Source organism: Setaria viridis, chromosome 1, assembly GCF_005286985.2.
Source record: "Setaria viridis chromosome 1, Setaria_viridis_v4.0, whole genome shotgun sequence".
NCBI lineage: Eukaryota > Viridiplantae > Streptophyta > Magnoliopsida > Poales > Poaceae > Setaria > Setaria viridis.
This window is the reverse complement of record NC_048263.2, coordinates 10638419-10660565: the sequence shown is the minus strand read 5'-3', so window position 1 is coordinate 10660565 and position 22147 is coordinate 10638419. Positions and strand designations below refer to the sequence as shown.

Genomic DNA, 22147 nt, shown 5'->3' with positions numbered 1-22147 from the left:
ATCTCAGCTATTTGTGTTTGAACATGTGTGTTGCATAAGTACATTTTGAGCTAGCTGTTTTTTTCCATGTTATGTGTTAGAACAATTATGACAAGGCGAATTGGAGCGCAGAAAACACTAGCATATTTTGTGAACTCTGTGTTGAGCAAATGAGGCTAGGAAATAGCCCAGGTGGAAAGATTAACTCTAGGGGTTATAAAGAAATTGCACGAAAATTCAACGAGAGGACAGGCCTGAACCATGCTCCCAAACAATTCAGAAATAGATGGACAACATGCAAGAAACTTTATGAATTCTATAAGTTTGTGATGTCACAGTCAGGACTAGGTAGGAAAGCAAATGGTGCCATTCTAGCTTCCGACGAGTGGTGGGAAGACAACCTTAAGGTATTACGGTTTCCTAAACAAATGTAAAACCCAGTTGTTTATGTTTGTGACAGATTATAAGTGTTGTTTCTTTTTGTGTTGCAGTTTTTCAGTTCGGAGTGCCAGTTATTTTCAAGATATATGCCTGACTATGTTGATGACTTACAAGAGATGTACCAGAAGGTGGTAGTGGATGGAAATTCATCTACCATTGCAGGAAATGTAGCTGCTGAAGGAATTGACCTTGAGAAAGAGGTTATTGATTTACCAGAAGATGATGTTACGTTACCAGATGATGCACCTGAAGACTACGCTAGCCCACTGAGTAATAGCAGTCGAAAGAGGAGTTCTAGCACAAAAGACACCGCAATTAGTCCGCCAAAGAAGGGAAAAAATCAGTTTCTAAACATATTCAAAGGCCTAGTGCACACAATGAAAGCTGACAGCTCTGAGGACACCGAGTCAATCAAGCTGAAGCAGAGGGACATGGAGTTAAGGCTGAAGCAGAAGGAGATGGAGATGAAGCAGAGGGAGATGGAGATGAAGCAGAGGGAGATGGAGATGAAGCAGAGGGCAATGGAGATGGAGTATAGGAGGAAAAATGAGAAAATGGCCGGTTATGAGGTACAGGAATGCATCAATAAGGCAATAGAATGTGGAGCTGCAGAAGGTACAGAGGAATTTTTTGTAGCCATTGAGTTGTTTAGGGACAAATACAACCGGATGGTTTTCTCCCAGATGAAGTCAAATGAGGCAAGGTTCACTTGGCTACACATGAACGTCACGAGGGACAAGTGAAGATACTGAGCACTATTTGCTTTAGATGCTTGAGGGGAACTTTTAAATAAATTGTGAAATATTTGTACTGTGTTGATTTGGGACATTTGTTATGTGTGAACCATCTCTATATGTGTGAACCTTTGTTATGTGTGAACCCTCTCTATATGTGGCATTTGATTTAGTTGTCATTCCATTCCTGTCATGTCCATATTTTTTATGTCATTCCATTCCTCGCTTATAAGTTTGATTTTTTGAGTAGTGAACATGAACTCTGATGGATTTTATTTTGATTGTACAGATTCTTCCTTTTCACAATTCTTCGTCTTCTGATGGGGAAGAAGAATTGCTGCTCAGAAGGAAGAAGAAGAGGAGGCAACTTGCTACTATTTGTGCAGCTTTCGGTATGTACTATTACACCACATACCTAGACAAAGCTAAGTATAGGATTGCATCCCAAACTGGTTATGAATGGGTTGTTAGTACATTACAGAATAGGACATCATGCTACAACATGTTTAGGATGAATAGAGATGTGTTTGATAGTCTACACAATATCCTAGTCCAATCATATGGGTTGAAGTCAACAAGGAGGATGACATCAGTAGAGGCTTTAGCTATGTTTTTGTGGATTTGTGGTGCGCCTCAAAGCATGAGGCAAGCTGAGGATCGTTTTGTTAGGTCCACTGAAACTTGCAGTAGAAAGTTTGAGAAGGTTTTGCACAGTCTGTGCAAGCTAGCAGGTGATATCGTTAAACCAGTTGACCCAACATTTAGTACTGTGCATCGTAGACTGCAGTCACCACGGTTCTCTCCCTACTTTGATAATTGCATTGGAGCAATAGATGGAACACATGTGCCTGTTATTGTGCCAGTGGACAAGGTTGTCCAACATACGGGCCGACATGGATACACCAGCCAGAATGTCTTAGCAATATGTGATTTCGACATGAGATTCACGTTTGTTGTCGCCGGATGGCCTGGATCGGTGCATGACATGAGAGTCTTCAAAGATGCATTGATCAAGTACGGCGACAAGTTTCCTCATCCTCCAGAAGGTTCTTCCCTATTCTATGTTCCCATAGTAGTCACCATGTCTATCTATTGGTTGAGTGTAACATGAATATTAATTATTGTGCAGGGAAATTTTTTATTTGGTGGACTCTAGGTACCCAAATAGATCGGGATACCTGGCACCATACAAGGGGACGAAATATCATATCCCAGAGTTTCGACAAGGACCACTCCCTAGAGGTAAAAAAGAGCTTTTCAATTATGCCCATTCATCACTAAGGAATGTGATTGAGAGGTCTTTCGGAGTTTTGAAAAACAAATGGCGTATTTTGCGTGATTTGCCGGCATATCCAATGCCAAAGCAAAGCAACATAATTATCGCTTGCATGGCAATTCATAACTTCATTAGAGAGAGTACACTTGCTGATGTGGACTTTGAGAGGGCGGATAACGATGAATGCTATGTGGCGCCTGCGGACGCATCGTCGTCACAGAACAATGCTGATACTAGTCAACATGGGGACGAAGATCAAGACATGAACCAATTTAGGGATTGGATTGCCGATGGACTCTCCAATAGATCTTAGCTTCCTTTGTTTTGTAACGATGTTATTTGTACAATGTTGAACAACATTTGATTTGAATAATACATTTGGCTCCCAGCAGCGTGGCAGCCAAATGAAAGACGGAAAAAAAATAAACCTCCCATATGGCTACTGATTTGGCGAACAAAAAAGAATCTCCCTGGAGCAGTTTCTGGCGCAAGTCCATTTTTACTTCTGGCGCACACGGTGAAATGGTGCCAAGGCCAGGAAACAGCTTCTGGCGCCAAGGTCAGGAGCACTGCCGCCAATTTTGCTGTGGCGCCAGGGACCAGGAGGGTAAGAGCAGTATTAATTAGGGGTAGAGGGAAATGGGATGGACCAGGAGTAAATGTGTCAATACCACTCTCATTTATTGCAAATAAGCAACCTAAACCAAATACCTAGACTTATAAATAAGCAACTACAATAAGCAAATAAGCAACTTATATTTAAGCAATCCTAAACCAAACAGGCCCTTCATGTCCACCGGAATACGGCGAACCGCAGCACAACAGAAATTGTCCGTGGACGCGTGATGGTCAAAGTCTCGCGCGGCGTCCAGAGCCCGCACCACAGAAATTCTAGCCCGCACTTATCTTCTCGCTCGCCGGGCCCGGACGTGTATGAGTTCCCAACCGAGGCAGCTTCGCCGCTCCTTCTTCTGTTCCATATATACAAATATGCATGCTTCCAAGCTCCGCTCCCTTGTACAGGCTACATCGCCTGCCCCCGTACCCTCCAACTAGTTGATGAGAGCGAAACAAAGAGCGGGAAGTAAAGCATGGACGTGAAGGGTGGCGGCGGCGGCGGCGCGGACAAGCGCCAGTGCTCGTTCCCTGCGTCGCCGCCCGAGCTGCAGCCGGAGGCCGTAAGGAGGAGGTGGCGGCCGCCGTCGTCAAGGAGGAAGGCCCTGCTGCCGGCCGTCTTCGTTGCAGCGGCCGTGGCCGTGGCCGTCGTCGTGCTGTGCGCCGGCGGGGGCTCGCTCGACGGGGTGCGGGACTACTTGTTCTTCCGCGACGCACAAGGTACGCACGCGGCACGCGCACGGGTGCATTTACTTTAACCACAGCCTAGAGCCCTAGACTAACACCTCAAAATTAAACTAACCTAACAGCCAGTCCATCCGTTTCCAGTGTTCGTGACAGCAAATATAATTGATCGTCACTCTTGTTTTGTCAGAGTTTCTGGTTCTCTTCCTCCTCCGTACGTCTATAAAAACCATGACGTAGTCTTTGCGACCATGCATGCCTATGGCTGAATGGCTCTACTCTTTCTTTAAAAAAAAAAAGTCTAATCTGTACCTTGGACTTTTCAGTTCGCCTAGGCTGGATCATCTTTCCATTGCACTTTGAGCCTATATTGTTCCAAGCGGATAGAGGTCGATATTGGCTAGTGGATGGCAGCGATGCAAGATCACACTACAAAAGGTAGAGAAGAAGATGATATTTGAGCCCGTCAGTGCGGTGGGAATTAATGTAATGTTACATCAAAGATAACGATAAGGGACTCCACACTTGGTAAAAAGTGGCAAGACGGGAGAGATCATACAGGAGCAGGTGATCTGATGTCCGGATCGAGTTCAGTAATGAGATGTCTTATTAATTAAGGTCAACAAAAGCTGATGCATACATTTCAGAGTGGATCAGTGCAATAGTCGTCGTTGGCTCATTGCACCGTTATTGTATGGGTGGAGAAGCCCCGGTATGCACTGATCTTTGGGTGAGCGGCCAAGCTCCGGCAAGTAGGACAATGCAAGTTGCTATCTTGGTCATGGAGCACTTATGATTGACCACTATCATCTAGTAGTGTGTATAATTCCTAAGTTGAGGAAGTCCATGTAGACATGTAGTTGAGCCTATTTTTTAAGGAATCACATTATTAGTTTATTACCATAAATAACATGTTCGAAATACAAGAATTACAAATGAATTTTGCAGAAATTGATTGAAATAGTATCACGGTGTGTAATTTGAGAGTCCGGTATCATGACAATGATGGATCTAATTATATACACATTTGATATCGTAAATATTATTACTTTTTTCTCATTTTTCTTTTATGTTTGCTGAATATATATATGACTCGGATGACATATCTCCAGTGAACCTCACCGCCGACCATCTCCTCGACGGCCTTCTCACTGCTGAGTTCAGCTACCGTTCCTGCCGGAGCCGTTATGAGTTCGGCAGTTACCACAAGAATTCGTCGCATAAGCCATCACCCTACCTCCTCTCCAAGCTGCGGAAGCAAGAAGCGCTCCAGAAGCGCTGCGGCCCCGGCACGCCCGCTTACAAGAATGCCCTCCGGCGGCTCCAATCCAGCGACGGCGCCGCCACCGGCGTCGAGGACGGTGACTGCCGCTACCTCGTGAACATCAGCTTCCGTGGCCTCGGCAACCGGATGATCGCCGTCGCGTCGGCCTTCCTCTACGCCGTGCTGACGGAGCGCGTCCTCCTCGTCCACTGGGGCAAGCAGGATGCGGCTGACGTCTTCTGCGAGCCCTTCCCGGGCGCCACGTGGCTGCTGCCGCGCGCCTCCGGCAAGCGTTCACCGCTCAGGAACCTCGACGATTACGGCGGGGAATCAAAGGAGAGCCTGGGGAACATGCTCCAAAGCGGCGGCGCCGTCGTCGTGTCCGCCGACGGGAACGTGTCCTGGGCGTCCCCGCGGCGGCCGCCGGCGTACGTGTACCTACACCTTTCCGGCGGCTATGGCTTCCACGACAAGCTCTTCTACTGCGGCGCGCACCAGCGGCTCCTCCGTGGCGTGCCGTGGCTGCTCATGAGGACGGACAGCTACCTGGTGCCGGGGCTGTTCCTCACGCCGCCGTTCGTCGGCGAGCTCGAAGCCATGTTCCCGGAGAAGGACGCCGCGTTCCACCACCTCGGCCGGTACCTCTTCCACCCCAGCAACGCCGTCTGGCGCGCCGTCACGAACTACCACCGCGCCAACCTCGCCGGCGCCGCCGGCCGGCGCGTCGTCGGCATCCAGATCAGGGTGTTCGACAAGAAGCAGCCGCCGCAGCTAGTCCTGGACCAGCTCCTCTCCTGCGTCCGCAACGAGAAGCTCCTCCCGGGGATCGCAGCATCCAACGACGACGCCGTCCTGGTGACGTCGCTGAGCTCGTGGTACTACGAGCGGATCGCGGCCGAGTACGGCGGCGGGGTCGCCGGCGGCGGCGTGCACCAGCCGAGCCACGAGGGCAAGCAGCGGTGGGGCGACGCGTCGCACGACGTGAAGGCGCTGAGCGAGATGTACCTGCTCAGCACGTGCGACGTGCTCGTAACCAGCGGCTTCTCCACGTTCGGGTACGTCGCGCAGGGGCTAGCCGGGCGGCGGCCGTGGGTCATGGCGAGGCCGTCGCCGTGGGAGGAATGGACGGAGGGCCAGGCCGCGCCGGAGCCGCCGTGCCGGCGCGCGCTCTCCGTCGAGCCGTGCTTCCACTCGCCGTCGTACTACGACTGCGCGGCGGGGAGGGACGTGGAGCTGGACAGGGTGAGGCCGTACATCAGGCGGTGCGTGGACGTCAGCTGGGGAATACAGCTTGTCAACGAAAGCAGCAGCCGATGGTAACATTTACCTGGTGGCCATGGCAGTTAATTAACACACGGCAAATTCAAAAAGCAAAGTCAACCACTGACGGAGCGAGCAAAAGAGGCTTCACTAGCTTAGCTTGCACGCCCTTTGTGCCGCCCGCATGCACTGTACCATACGCTCGAAAATCCTTTAATTTAGGGGCGTTTGGACTTTGGATCGGCTTTCAGATGTTGAAAAAACTAGCAAAAAGATACGTATCATTCCAGATTCTCTTGAGAAGCTGTTGCTTGGGTAGGCTACCTGATGTATGTAGCTTGGTGTTTGGTAGTCTGGTTTTTTTTGTTGGGCAGCCTGTACTATACAGGCCGAACTGAGAAATGTTTGGAATGCCCTTGAGGTTTTGAAAGAAACATCATTCTTCTCCCAGGTGTCCTCTCTTCATATCCAAGTTGTGCTAGCACACAAGAATGCCATTTGTAGCTAAAGTCATCTGTTCCGAAACTCCATACGTTCATGCCTGCAGCTGCATTATAGGTAACTAGGAACGAGAAGTGGGCCGTTTCGACCGGCCAAAACCAGCAGCACACCACCACAGGAATCGCACGAAATAATCCAGCGTCACAGCGATCGTGATCCGATCCCCCATGTGGTTATCTTTGGTCTTGAGCTTTAGCAAGTTGCCGGCCTTTTTCTCCACACGTACGCGCATGTCTGACGTATCCCCCGCCGTATATACCGTATATAGATACCACAGCTTCGGTCCAAGCCTCCAATTCCGCGCAACTGCCAAGTCGTGGCCGGCCGGCCGGCCGGGTCATATATCCAGGTGACCCACCACAGCGCCCGCGTACGTGCTGCAACTGCTCTCAGAACGAGAGAACCAACCGGTGAAGCGATCAATCGAGCGTCGACCATGCAGCAGCAGCAGCAGCAGGCCAACTCCTCATCATCGTCTCCGGCGGCGTCCTCGAGCTCACATGCGGCGGCAGCCATCTTGGCCGCGGCGAGTTGGTTGCCGTGGTGGCCGTCGAGGACCAGGAGCTGCGCGGCGAGGAGGGCCCTGCCGGCCGTCTGCGTCGCGGCGGCCGTGGCCACCGCCGTCATCGTCCTCACCGCCGACGGCGGCTGGTGGGGCCGCGCGCCCGACGAGATGCCGGCCTCCTTGTTCTCCGACGACCCGCGAGGTTCGTATATTCTCAGTTGCTACAAACAACGTAACATAGTGCTCTGCGATCGTCCCCTCCTGGCCTCCTCGATGTCACCGAACCAAACGTACGCGTGCCAGCCAACAAACCATGTCGATTTCAATCCCATATCCATGCGTTTCTTTACACATACAGATTATATTTTTTTGAGATAAAAAACATGAGATGGGTATGGCCTATTATATGCGAGTCTACTGATGGCTACGAGACAAAACCACCCTGCTTTGCTACCCAGAATATCTCCAGGTCCGTCGAGCGGTGTCGACATACTTTTGATAAGCTCTGCTGTAAGGCCAGCCGGCGGCTGCGTGCATGCGTGCTGTGCCCGTCGTCGTCCCCTCCGACGAACACGTCGGCAGCGGCGGGACTCCCGCCCGGAGGACACGCACACGCACGTTGGGTCAACCGTGGTCGTCCCCTGCATGCATGTATTCTCACTTGGATTTTCTATGAACACGTGTCGATTGGCGCCCCACGTCCGATGCGAGACCTGCGCACTATCTAGCTAGTTGCTACTCGGACTCTATAGTGGTCAGGGAAGAGAAGAATAATGCCATAATTTACCAAGTCTTAATTATCACAGTCAGAACACAAACATACTGTGACCATCACGATCGTTCTTTTGAGAAGTAGTGACTGTGGTATGATAGCCGGTTTCTTGGGATGATTGTGATGAACCCATATCGGTCAGTTCTTCCCTGTAGTGGCTCCTGATGTGGAACCGGTAGTGATATATGCATTAAAATGGCAGATGATGTGCAGAGAACAGACTGTGAACAGGTATTTTTTTTTCTTGTGAGAGAGAGTCTGAACAAGTTGTGTTTTCCGATTCTGTAGGTAGCAACTTTCAGATCCATCATGTACCTTCCACATAAAAAAAAGTACGATGACAAAGTATAAATAATCTAATCCTACATGTATAACAGGTTTGTTGTAAAACATTTTTTAAAATTTCACTATTAATAGCTAAAATATAACATATTGACAAAATGAAGTTTAGGTGTTTCTTCTAGACTTATCGTGGAACATACCTTTTTTTCAATTAATATACTATATACAAATGTTATTGATGAAAGTGTTACATTGGAGCCATATCGATGTACTAGCCAGTGGGCTTATATTTATGATAGGATGAAGCAAAATTCTACAAAATTGCAAGATTGTGAGATAGCAGACACTCCCTCCATTTATCTTTATAAGACCATTCATCTATTTTATATTATATTATTTATGGTTATAAATTTATAGTTACTGTAGAGTATATTTGATTACGAATCCAACCATATAAAATTTACATTATAAAACTAAAAAATTAATAGTCGTCAAAGATTGCAATGTTTGAATTTTGATATGCGTGTGTACTTATAAATAAAAATGGAAGGAATAGTATATTAGAGTTTACTACAGGCTACAACCTAGAGACATGGCCAGGCGGAGCAGGGCCTGATGAGAGGGTAGGGTGCACGGCAGTGACAGGACGTTTATGTTGGCTTGCTGAAAATCAGGAATATAAGATGTAGAAATGACCTCTTTTCTGGATGCAGTGATGCAAGATATGACCGCAAATTGTATGCAGACGATACTAAAGATGGCCAGTGCGGCAATGTAGTGTTATACATCAAAAGACAATGCTAATAAGGATGTCACACTTGCTACACTTAGGGGGTGTTTGGGAGGAGAGGGCTAAACTTTAGCCCTGTCACATCGGATGTTCGGATACTAATTAGGAGGACTAAACATAAGCTAATTACAAAACTAATTGTAGAACCCCTAGGCTAAATCGCGAGACGAATCTATTAAACCTAATTAATCCATCATTAGTGAATGGTTACTGTAGCACCACATTGTCAAATTATGGACTAATTAGGCTTAATAGATTCGTCTCGCGATTTAGCCTAGGGGTTGTGCAATTAGTTTTGTAATTAATCTAGATTTAATACTCCTAATTAGTGTCCAAACATTCGATGTGACAGGAGCTAAAATTTAGCCCCCTCCTCCCAAACACCCCCTTACTGACTATCGAGATGTCTTAATGTCGACAAAAGCTGATGAATATATTGGATTCAGAATAAAGCTGATATGAATAACACATTTCATTACGTAATAGTAATAGTCATTATAATCGATCACACTGTTTGGATAGAGAACATGCTGCTATCTTGGCTAGTGAAATAAAAGGATACGACAGTGTGGTCTTGGCTATGCTTAGGATGGGCAACAGGTCGACAAGTGAGTATGATAAACTGCTACTTGATCTAGCGAGCAGTTAGAATAGACCACTGTCGTCAAGTCTATGACTCTGATCTTGAGGAAGTACACTTTATTTGGCATCCTGATTTTCTTTTCAGGATGTCTATCTTCAATATGATGTGTAATGTCCAATATGCCTCCAAAATTCCAAATCCTATGATGGCTTTGTTTGACCATTTAATCAGCGAACATGCCATTATTTTTACACCACCTAGACTACAGGCGGCTGGAAAAAAACGCATTCATCCATTTGGCAAAAAAAAAAATGCTACTGCTCTGGCCAGATCCGGATCTCCCGACGAAACATTTGTACCAAGCACCACAAAAACAGCACGTTGTGCATATTTACAGGGAATGATGTCATTCATTTATTTTTGTTCACAACTTCACATGCATTCATTCAGTTTTGTTTGCATCTCTCACTTGTTGATAAATTATTATCATTTCATCATAAATTCAAAACAAATTCAAAGCTACTATTTTCATATACCATAGGGGCTGACCATCTTTAGAAGACAAGCCACACAAATCCACAAAAATTTCAGAGTTCACGCGGTATCCATGACGCAATAAATATAATAAATAGTACTTTATCCATTTCAAATTGCAGATCATTTTGATTTTACTAGATTTATACATTTTGCTATGCATATAGATATATATTATATCTAGAAACATAGGAAAAACTATATATCTAGAAAACCCAAACTGACTTACAATTTGAAACGGAGGGATTATTAAGGAACGAAAACACCCCTCACTGCAACACATGTTTACAATGCAAGGAAGAATTTTGCATAATTCAACTGAGGTTAGTTCATTTCTCATGCAAATTAGAAAATTTCTTTGATGATCAGTACAATCGCCAATTCAAGCTAGTTAATTAATCCCTCAAATTTTATACTGGAATAAAGCTTATACTTCTATTTTTTCTGTACGTGTGATGAAACAGATTGGGAACCTCCTCCGTCAAACATCACCGCCGACCATCTCCTCGACGGCCTTCTTACCGCTGACTTCAGCTTCGAGTCATGCCGGAGCCGCTACGAGTTCGCCGGTTACCACAAGAAGTCGTCGCACAAGCCGTCTCCCTACCTCATCGCCAAGCTCCGGAAGCAAGAAGCGCTCCAGAAGCGATGCGGCCCTGGCACGACGACGTATGAGAACGCGGTCCGGCGGCTCGATTCCGGCGAGGGCGTCGGCGGCGACGACGGCTGCCGCTACCTCGTGTACATCAGCTACCGCGGCCTCGGCAACCGCATGCTCGCCATCACGTCGTCCTTCCTCTACGCGGTGCTCACCGAGCGCGTCCTCCTCGTTGACGGTGGCAGGGACGCCGGCGAGCTCTTCTGCGAGCCCTTCCCGGGGACGACGTGGCTGCTGCAGCTCGCCGGCGCCGGCTGGTTCTCGCCGCTCAGGAGCCTACAGGGCTACCTGGGCGGCTCCAAGCAGAGCCTCGGCAACATGCTGCAGAGCGGCGGCCCCGTCAGCGTGTCCGCCGACGGGAACGTGTCGTGGTCGGCGCCGCGGCCGCCGACGTACCTGTACGTCCACCTCGCCGGCAGGTACGGCTTCCACGACAGTCTCTTCTTCTGCGGCGCGCACCAGAGGCTCCTCGGCGAGGTGCCGTGGCTCTTCTTGTGGACGGACAACTACATCGTGCCGGGGCTCTTCCTCACGCCGCCGTTCCGCGGCGAGCTCGAGGCCATGTTCCCGGAGAAGGACGCCGTGTTCTACCACCTCGGCCACTACCTCTTCCACCCGGCGAACCCCGTCTGGCACGCCGTCACGAGATACTACTGGTCAAACCTCGCCGGCGCCGCCCGGCGCGTCGGCGTGCAGATCAGGGTGTTCCAGAAGAACCAGCCGCCCCAGGCCGTTCTGGATCAGCTCCTCTCGTGCGTCCGCGGCGAGGGGCTCCTCCAGGAGACGACGACGGTCGCGGCCAACGGCACGTCGTCCTCGGACACCGCCGTCCTGGTGACGTCGCTGAGCTCGTGGTACTACGAGCGGCTCAGGGACGAGTACGGCGGCGGCGTGCACCAGCCAAGCCACGAGGGGCGGCAGCGGTGGCACGACGCGGCGCACGACATGCGGGCGCTGAGCGAGATGGTCCTGCTGAGTATGTGCGACGAGCTCGTCACCAGCGGCTACTCGACGTTCGGGTACGTGGCGCAGGGGCTCGCCGGGCTGCGGCCCTGGGTCATGACCAGAGCGCCCATGTGGGCCGACGACTGGACGGAGGGGCTGGACCCACGGGAACCATGCCCGCGGGCCATCTCCGTCGAGCCGTGCTTCCACTCGCCGTCGGCGTACGACTGCGCGGCGGGGAGGGACGTGGAGCTGGACAAGGTGACGCCCTACATCCGGCACTGTGTCGACGTCAAGTGGGGCATAAAGCTTGTCAATGAAAGCAGCAGCCAGTGGTAACATTGGTCTCATAGGCATGGCCGCATGGCAGTAAACTGACATGTGATTTGTTGTCTTAGTAACACATGAGAATAGCTCTAAAAAACGCATGAGAAAATGACAATGTAGAAGAAAAACGCAAAGGGATTCAGTAGATAGGGGAATACTGTAGGTGCACGCATTATCAGGAAATAAAAAGGGTAGAAGACAGTGAAACGTGGTAATCTTGCTGTTTTGGCTATATAGTGGAATGAGTGATAATCTTGTTAACTCATCAACAGGCTTCAGATCCTGCTCACAAAAGCAGCAGGCAGCAGCAAGTACAGACAACAGCCGACTGCTGTCATCTTCTCCCTATCTTCTAAAAATGCGTGGCTTCAGTAACGCAGCAAATCCTGCTAGATCCATGGAGTACAGAGTACACATTGCAAATGTTTGGCTAAACTGATATTCGTGATCAAAGGTCGCATATATGCATTCACACTCCAAGCTAAAATCTGCATCCTGATCATTTCTATGCTGCTACCATGGGAAAACGAGTACTTCAAAATGCAGGATAGGTGCATGAACACTACTTCATTTGCCTGGCCACCACCACTTTCTTGGAGGCGGTGGAGGTGTAAGGATGTCTAGCATGGTCTCCTTCTCCCTTGGAGTCAGCGGAACCCCTCGGACCAGGTTCAGAGCCATAATGTGAACATTTGTCCTTTGCCTGTGCTTTTGGTAAGCCCAGATGCCAGCTGCTATACCTCCCACAATTATCTGCACAGATGGAAACAATCAGGTGACCAAATGCTTCGTCTCGGATTCAGATTAGCAGATTTCAGGGGTTTTGGTGAGTCACTAGCTCAGTAGCTCTTAAGGAGTAGCACATGCCATTACAACAGTTAGGTCAGACAAATGGAAACATGAACAAAATCTAGATTCTCATTAGGGCTTACAGGTGAAAGCCATATCCCAGCAGTCTGAAGATCAAATTTAGGGGCATACAGGACCGTCTCTCCATACTCGTCCTCTAGTTTCTTGTAGATCTCTTTATCACTCTTTCCCACTTTTATTTCATCACGAATGAGCTGCAAAATGCCATATCGTTAATGTCTAACCAAAAATATCAATTAAGCTACAGTGAAAAAGTGATGCTGTTAAATTAGCATAACTATTGATTGTTGTTTTCTCCTAGTTGCCAGACATTTCACCTACTGTGCATGGTTGTGTAACAATATATATATACAAATATAGCAGAGGAAGAAAAGAAACACAAAGCTTAACATCCGTTACCACTAGCTAGAGAACGTTCAAGTTTCAAACCAAGTTTTAAAAAGTTTAGTTCTAAATAGAACCTCAAAATCTAAGCACTAACATTTTCGAAAGCAAGAGTCAACAGACCCTTCACATATCAAGGAATACAAACTGTTTCCAGACATGGAATAGATGTCTCTGTCTAAAATGCAATGAGATGTTTTTGTCATCATCTTAAGATATCTAAAATTTTTCAAAGTTTGAGCATCTCTGAAAGCCAGTAAACATTATATGAAATATATTTTAAACCAAATGATTGTGCCAAAACAGATTCCATTTTTACAAACCGAGAGTCTAATACCTACATTATTCCAATTTCCAACAAGTCTTACCTGCACTAGGTCAATAACTGAATGGTTGATGCACCAAAACATCAGAAACAAACACATGACAACATCATAACCTGATGAATTAAGTTACAGAACAACTTAAAAAAGCTTATTTAAGAACAGTGCTTTAGCCACCAAGAGGTTAACCTAAGTTATTCAAGGTATGGATATAAGAGATGTACCAAGCAATACAGCTGCTTTGAGTTTGAGGTATAATTGACAGTGTGAAAGCTAAGACATTTCAATATCCAAGATTTTTGTAATTCTTACTTTGCTCCAGAGATATAAAAAGTTGCAATGAAACAACAGAAAGGAACACATAATAATATCAGAAATCTGACTTATTCAGTTAGAGACTGACCAAAAATAACCCTATTACCATGAGTCTAGCAAACAAGTCATTCAAGGGTAAAAAAGGTTAGCACCTTTCTAAGCAGAAGGGTAAAAAAGGTTAGTACCTTTCTAAGCAGAATAGCAACATCAGCCTGTGAATCTTCAATTGATTGGCTACCACACTCAGTGCACCGGACATTGTGGCTTATATTTCTCGCACGATTTTCAATGATCTGCCTCTGCTTGACATCTTCCTCAGCTGCCATAGCGAAATCCAACGTACTTGATCTGTATACAGCATCCAATTAGCAAGGGATAGTGCCTGAGAGAAATGAAATTAGGCAAACAGATGAAGTCATAACTTGTGACATCACTCTATAACATGATAAGAGTTGCACAGAAACAAAATCGGATAATCACTTGTTCAAAAAGAATGGTAAACCAAACCGTTGATCAGGAATAATGAATACATAATCCTAACCACCTATCCAATGACTAAGCAAGTCTAGTATATTATAGCTGACCTAAGCAATTGCTGACACAAGAGAAGATACGACCATAAATTTGGCAAGGGAGCATTGCAAATGTGCAGTCGCCCACAAGAAAATGTACATGTAAAAATGCATGCATGCCTCTCGCTACATTAACATTGGTTCTCCTCCAAATGTTTCCCTTCAAATCCAACCAAAAGATGGCCTCAATCTCCATTCATAACTTGTACTAAGCTCTAAATTGCAGGTTTCCATTCATAAATTGAACTAAGCTCTGAATTGCAGGTTTGAGTACTAAACAAGATGGTTTGAACCTTTTTATGGAAATTATGTAGACAATCAACAGGGAACCTTAAAGCTGGGTGTCTGAATTATGCCCCCCTTTGGCAGGGCTTTTGCCGCGGCTCCGCGAGCGGCTTCGGTAGAAGCCCTGCCAAACGGTGACCACCAAAATGGCTTCGGGACGGAAGCTCCTCAGAACGCGCTCTCTAGAGCCATTCGACCGAGGAGAAGCCCAAAAAACCGGCTCCCCGTGGCTCCTCCCCGTCGTTTCCTACCCTTGCCCTCGGGGGCCCCGCGGTGGAGGTGGAGGTCGCAGCTGCCTGGGCCTGCAGGATTGGAAGGTGGGAGGCGGAGGCAGAGGCGGCTGCGGTGGGGCTGTGGGCGCCGGTGGGAGGAGGGAGGAGAGGATGGAGGCCACGGTGACGCAGCCAGCGGGCGTAGAGAGACGGCGGCGGCGTGGGCGAGGCCACCGGCAGGCGCAGGGAGCTGGGGGCGGAGTCGATGGCGGCGCGAGCAATGGGGCCTGCGAGCTCAGGGGAGGCGGAGGGCGACGGCGGTGCGGGCGAGGGGGCCCGCGAGCTCAGGGGAGGCGAAAGGTGATGGCGGCGCGGGCGAGGGGGCCCGCGAGTGCGGGGAGGCGGAGGACGGCGGTGGCGCAGGGGGCCGAGAGTGGTGGGCGGCCGGCGGGGTCGGTGGGCGAGGAGGCGGCCGACAGGGCAGAGGCGGCGGCGGTGGTGTGCGCCTGTGCGGTGGACGGAGAAGAATGGAAGAGGCAAACGTTTTTCCAACCAGATAAGTGAGAGCCACTCCACCCACCAGAGCAGCCGCAACCGGAGCCATTTCAGCCACGGCAGCAGCGAACAGCAACTTCCGACTACTGTATTTTCTTTCTTTAAAAAATGGATAGAAACTTTGATCTTGAAGCTCTGGTAGGGGGAGGGTTTTACTGAGAGGGGAAGGTAGAGGCGGAGCGGAGCAGCGGCGGCGGTCGGGCAGCCAGCGAGGACGGTGAGCGCGGACAGAGGAAGTAGCCGGCGGCGATGACGCAGCGGACGTGTCGCCGCGAGACACGAGCGCACGAGGCGATGGGAGGGGGCGGATGGGATGCGGGAGGCACAAGGGGCGTGGGACTTCACGGGAGCTGCGGAGTCGCCACTGCCGCCGCCGCTTCCTTGGGGTTCCTCCGCCTGGGCGCATTGGACCGCCGCCGCTCGCCGCGAACGACAACGAAACACTCCCCATCACAAATTAGAAATGTATAAATCCCAAATCAGGCACCGGGTTTCAAATTCCAATCTTTCTCAGCCGGTGATTACCTACATGCCCCTCTAATCGAATCCTGTACCGAGAGAGAAATCCCCCAACAGGACAGTCGATCACATCGAATCCTCAGTTGAAAGCTAGTCCCAAACTGGGCAGGGCAATCAACTCACCAGGCACCGGCGGACCGCCCACTACCCTCTGTGGATGCGCGGCAACAGAAGCACGATCACCCAAGGCAGGATGCGTCGCCTTCCACCTGCCGAACGCCCGCCCGACGCACCGCCGTTGCCCCTCGCCGCCCGACGCGCCGCCGTTCGCCGCCAGGGGGGGTCACGACACCTCGCCCGGCTGCTACGTAAGTAAAGTACGTCTTTGATCCAGCAGCAGCCCAACGAACATACGTTGCAAGCCCAGAACGGCCCATGAAGCACAAAAACATTCCGGAGCCTTTTACTTTTTCCACCGTGCGCAGCGTTGCTGTAGTGTACTAGCGTGTAGTCCGACACAGGCACACCGCAGCACGGCGAGCAGCAAAGGGGGTGTTTGGATACAACCACAAATTTAATACCTGTCATATCGGATTGAGTCTAATTCGCGAGACGAATCTATTAAGTTTAATTAGTCCATGATTTGATAATATGGTGCTACAGTAACCATTTGCTAATGATGGATTAATTAGGCTTAATAGATTCGTTTCGCGAATTAGTATAGGGTTCTGCAGTTAGTTTTATAATTAGCTCATGTTTAATCCTCCTAATTAGCATCCGAATATCTGATGTGACTTTTTAAAGTTTAGCCCCTTATATCCAAACACCCTCAAAATGCACCCTGCAGAAGTCAGAACTACATGTTGTTTCCTAATACCTAAAGGCTGAACCCATCATCACGTGCTAGGGCAGCAATTTTTTTCTTTTTTATTCTAATCTAGTGCTCACATACACATACTCACCCTTACGAACATACACACGCTACCCTACCTCTATGAGCACTTGATATTGACAAAATCACCACTAGCACCTCGTTGTTGACGGGCACGTCGCCTATCACTGACTGAGCTAGCAAATCCTCTAGATTGATAAAGTCACCACTGGCACCTCGTTGTCGATGGGCACATCGTCTACCACTGAAAAAATAGCGCCGATTAAATCCTAAAATAAATTCAAGAAAATGTAAGCACCAGTGCCAAGTTAAGAACTTGAACCCAAGTTGGCAGGTTCCACCATAAGAAATCTTGCCAGTTGAGCTACACTCAGTTCGCTTATCCCTCGCTCTTTGTATAGTTAAAACCGGTGATACTTACTTTCTTTAAAAAAACATGAGTAAACGTTAGAGCAACTATATTCAACATTTTGAAGTTTTAGATTCAACATTTCTTCAAATCTAATTAAAGATTTAAATAAGCTAGTTCAACATTTTATATAATAATGTTGATAATAGTGTATATAAAATATTAAAATAGTATATCAAAAATGTTGATATAGCATACTGGGCCAGCCAACATCTCCTTTTCCTTTATCTTATCCTATTCTTGATCTCTGTAAATAACTCCTATGTTTACAATTTTCCGCTTTCAACATTTAGAATAATTAAAATTCAATACCTTTTGAAAACTGTGTTCAACAATACGAAAGTATAGTTCAACATTTTATAAAAATCTTAAAATAATATAAAAATGGACTAGTATATACTTACTGGTCAACATTTAAAAATACTAGGCCCAACAATTCTTTAAGGCTAGTTCAACATTTTGCAAAAGCTATCTCAATATTTTTCATGTAAATGTTGAAATAACATACTCAACATGTTGAAATAGTTTGTCAGAAATGCTGAATATTTAAAAAAACTAGAAAAAATATATTCATATTGGATCTTGTTTTGTTGTATTAATTCTAAACAACATCATAGTTCAAACGGTTCCGAAAATGGACAAACTATTTAAGAAATAAGTGCACACTACAAGAATGTTCCGATCAATGACGAAAATTTTATGGCATATGTCAAAACATCATAAATTTGGCTGAAAACATCATAAAATTTTGCATTCGAGCAAATTTAGTGACAAAGTTACAAAACATCATAAAAGGTGCCATCGAAGCCAAATAGAAAACGCCACTCAGTGTTACATGGTGGTTTTGTGACGATATAAGTTCTGCAAAAATATTGTAAATCAATCAGGATCCCACATGTATATCTAGGCTGATAAAAAAGGGAGGAAAAATAAAAGGAAAACATGCTCCTCCCTCGGGTCGAACCCGTCACCGATTGATTAGGAAGTCTGGAGTCAAGAGGTACACTATAGACAATTTACAATTTGCATCTTTAAAATATTTCTACATTAGATAAGTCATGCCTACCTAGGTCCCACATGTAAGTAAAAGGTGAGTTGCAGCAATATATTTTGATTGTTAGCGTGAGAAAAGCGCGCGCTTCCATGAAAAATCGGCATGCTTGTGCGAGAAAATCCTCCCTCCCCACAAAAATCAGCGCCCATATCTAAGTCTCAATAGTGTGGCGGCCCACGGTGGGAATAGTGCATCAAACCAGAATGGAGAAAGAGATGAACTCTGATCAGGTAAGCTCTTAGTTCGAATTGTAGGGGCTTCTTGTCCCCATCATCCTCTTGGGACTACGGTTTGTGCTACTGGGATCTTGGTTGAAGGAACTACATTTCAATTTCATGATGCAATTAGGTTTTGATTTGATTGGTAGTATGAATTGATAGGTTCTTCTATTTTACTAGCTTCCATGGTCGCCTGGTGTCATTGATAGCTTCACAACAGGGTCACCTGATTGTGACATTACCGTGGTGGATCATGAAGATGTGTGCAAGCACGGGATGGCTGTCCATGTAAAGTATGATTGGATATTTGACAACCCTTGGTGCCGTTTTGTATGCTACTGCAAGGTAAACAACAAATTGTTTCAATTATCATAGCTCTTGGGATGCTAGGACTAAAGGTAAACGTAATTGGTGTCTATAGGAGGAAGCGGAGAAATGCGAGGCATGTAAGTGGGTTGATCCTGAATGGGATGTTAGGAATAAAGGTATTCTAGTGAAGCTGATGAAGAGGAAGGTGAAAGCTGAAGAGGATGCAAGTATCTGGCAAGAAGGATGTGGTTATGCTATGAGGGAGCTTGATGAAACTGCGGGTGAGCTGAAAAAGGTGAAGCGATACCATGGGGAGACCACCTTGCAGCTGATGAACACGAAGTTGAAAGCTAAAAGAGATGCAAGGATGTGAGGAAAAATTGGAAGAGGCACACGATGGGCAGACGACGGAGAGGCAGATCTTCAGGAAGGTCACCTTGGAGCTTATTGTAGGAAAAACTGCGGGTGAGCTTATTTCATTCATAAATTAGTAAAAAAAGGGCCGAAAGCAATGTGACCCAACCGATCGAACAACAAATAGGCCTATCTGAACAATTTTTTGGTTATCTAAACAACATTGGCCTATCGGAATAAACTTGAGCTCGACCCAACAACAAATAGGTCAAAATCATTTTATGACGAAACAATTTGTCACAATGCTCATGCCACATTGGATGCCACATCAGATTCTTGTCCATTGTGGCAAAACCATAAGAGCTAATTTATGACGTTTGTGTGGATATTTCTTAGGTATCATAGATTTAGCGATGCGCAAATATAAGGAAAATCACTCATCGTGGTTTATGACGCTCAATTAGTGACGGATGGGTTACCATTTTGAGCCCAAAAGCTATAAAAATCTCATAAAACCGAGCTTTCCAGCTTTTCATATAAATTTAATTTTTCTGAACTTACAGCTTTTCGGAAGCTACATGAGAAGTTCATTGTTTGTTTGAACTTCTAGTTTTTCACACTGAGAAGCTATTAGGAAGCTAAAAAAATATGCCTTTACTTATTCCTCCAAAATTAAAGCACCACGTGTAAAGCGAACACGTTAGTTCCTGCACACCAAGCTTTGCTTGGGTCTGCTCGCTTGCGACACCCGTGGATCTATACCATCTAAGGTTTGAACACCAATCTTAAAGCGGAAGATGTATAAGAAAGTTTCATGGGGGAAGATAGATAGGATCTTCTCAGCCGAATTGGACCCTCCAGTAGGGGCGTCCCTATACAGCTTCCGGAAGATGCTTAAGCAATTCGTCACACGACCCATTAGCCCATAACCACATCTTCTTCTTCTTCTTCTCCTCCGCTAGTGGTCGGCGAGCCCTTCCACTGCCCCTACCTGCTGCCTCCCGTGCAGCTATTGGTGCCTCCCGGTGCCACGCCTGCACCACCACACCCTCCCTTCCCGGTTGCCACCGCCTCATCGTGCCGCCCACCTCCTGCTTCTGCCATCCTGACTCTGCTCACCGCTAAGCAAGGCAAGTCACCACCCTCGCCGCCAACCCCACCCATCAGAATGTCTTGCCGCCGCTCCGACCGGCCGCCGACCCCGCTGCCGTCTCGCCCGCCACCACCGCCAGGCAAATTGGCTGGACCGAGCTTCCTTCTAAGCGTGTAGATGCTGGAGAACCCAACCCCCACCCCCGAAACCCTAAGCAGAAGAGGTGGGCGGCGGGGCTCTGGCAGCTCGAGCAAGCTTGGCGCAGAAGCAAAGCCGGCGGCACGAGCAAGTGCGTGACGGAGGGGGAGAAGGAGCAGCAGATCGGACGACTCAGAAGGCTCGTACAAATCTTAAACATCGGAAGGTGGATAATTTTTTACTTTGGGGGGGAAGATTGATAGGTTTTCCGCTCCAATAGGTTTAGCTAATCATCTTTAAGGCCTAGCTGGCCCAACTAGGATCTAAGCCGCTCATGTTGCAAGTACACTAAATCCTATCATCTCGGGCGAGGTTTGAGACATTAGTACAATATAATGCAGACCCTCTCGGAGTCTCAGATGAGCTTTCTTTTCTTATTTTTTATCTCATACGTATGGATTTGTGCATTCAACATTTTAGTAAATCATTTTCAACATTTCAAAAGGCACATTTCAACATTTTACATAAAGAAGTCAATGTAGTACCGTCAAAATCTCGAGCTAATATATTAAGGATATTGGACTTGTATAGTCAACATTTGAAACACTATAATCAACAAATTTTTTGAACCTAGTTCAACATTTTACAAACACTAGTTCAACATTTTCTATAAAATGCTGAAACAGTTTATCTAAAATGTTGAAATGCTTTATTAGAAATGTTGAATTTCTTAATCACTAAAAAATAGTCACACCGGAACTAATTTTGTGACATTAATTCTAACGACAAGCTGCTTCGGTGATAAATGCGTTTCAATGTAGAATTCAAACTTAACTTCCCCAACCCATTTACCCCAACCGCATGTTGCCACATAAACCCGAGGACATGGACTCCCGCTGCTCTGCTATTCCCACCGGCCCGCACACGCAGACATCTTGGGGGTGTTCAGGGGGTGCTTGGATACACCCTCCTAAACTTTAGTACCTATCACATCGGATATTTAGATACTAGTTAGGAGTATTACATATAGTCTAATTACAAAACTAATTGCACAGATGGAGTTTAATTCGGGAGACGAATCTATTAAGCCTAATTAGTCCATGATTTGACAATGTGGTGCTACAGTAACCATTTGCTAATGATGGATTAATTAGGCTTAATAGATTCGTCTTGCGAATTAGTATAGGGGTTCTGCAGTTAGTTTTATAATTAGCTCATGTTTAGTCCTCCTAATTAGCGTTCGAACATCCGATGTGACCCTCCTAAAGTTTAGTGCCTCTTATCCAAACACTCCTTAACCATTCGAATCTTGAACCATCGAAGTTGCTGAAGAGAGCTATTTCCGGAAGTTATATAGGATCTCTGCTCCAGGAGGTATTAGCCTAAATATCTATAATCCAATAGAAGCGCACTAATCTATACTACAAAGAGCGAGAGAATTGAAAACAATTCCCACCCAGATTTAGATCCCCGTACCCATCACAAGGGGTCCATCTGCCAGGATTGGAGATGTGACGAAAGAGCCTCCGAACCTAAAAATTGATCGATAGAAAAT

At 46.9% G+C, this 22147-nt stretch overlaps 4 protein-coding genes across 9 annotated transcripts; 3 read left to right on the top strand and 1 right to left on the bottom strand.

Moving 5' to 3' along the window:
• The first annotated feature begins 1545 nt into the window (after positions 1-1545).
• Positions 1546-2757, top strand: LOC140221358 (protein ALP1-like). Its single transcript, XM_072290888.1, has 2 exons — positions 1546-2204; positions 2290-2757. Exons 1-2 carry the CDS (start codon positions 1549-1551, stop codon positions 2741-2743), a joined length of 1110 nt encoding a protein of 369 aa, XP_072146989.1. The 5' UTR covers positions 1546-1548; the 3' UTR covers positions 2744-2757.
• A 490-nt stretch (positions 2758-3247) lies between these two features.
• On the top strand, positions 3248-6703 carry LOC117858924 (fucosyltransferase 2). Its single transcript, XM_034742084.2, has 2 exons — positions 3248-3765; positions 4842-6703. The coding sequence occupies exons 1-2, from the start codon at positions 3522-3524 to the stop codon at positions 6311-6313; spliced, it is 1716 nt and encodes a 571-aa protein (XP_034597975.1). The 5' UTR covers positions 3248-3521; the 3' UTR covers positions 6314-6703.
• A 334-nt stretch (positions 6704-7037) lies between these two features.
• On the top strand, positions 7038-12365 carry LOC117858914 (galactoside 2-alpha-L-fucosyltransferase). The gene is made up of 2 exons (XM_034742073.2): positions 7038-7461; positions 10685-12365. Exons 1-2 carry the CDS (start codon positions 7191-7193, stop codon positions 12160-12162), a joined length of 1749 nt encoding a protein of 582 aa, XP_034597964.1. The 5' UTR covers positions 7038-7190; the 3' UTR covers positions 12163-12365.
• LOC117858933 (cytochrome c-type biogenesis CcmH-like mitochondrial protein) lies at positions 12353-16465 on the bottom strand. 6 transcript variants are annotated; one of them, XM_034742122.2, is made up of 4 exons: positions 16309-16465; positions 14228-14390; positions 13083-13214; positions 12353-12903 (listed from the first exon to the last, which is right to left on the bottom strand). In XM_034742122.2, the coding sequence occupies exons 2-4, from the start codon at positions 14366-14368 to the stop codon at positions 12718-12720; spliced, it is 459 nt and encodes a 152-aa protein (XP_034598013.1). In that variant the 5' UTR covers positions 14369-14390; positions 16309-16465; the 3' UTR covers positions 12353-12717. The 6 variants fall into 6 exon arrangements, with proteins under 6 accessions (XP_034598013.1, XP_034598007.1, XP_034598000.1 ...); XM_034742116.2 differs by having other exon boundaries at positions 14228-14424; positions 16309-16461; XM_034742109.2 differs by lacking the exon at positions 16309-16465 and adding an exon at positions 14908-15644 and having other exon boundaries at positions 14228-14424.
• Positions 16466-22147: the final 5682 nt, after the last annotated feature.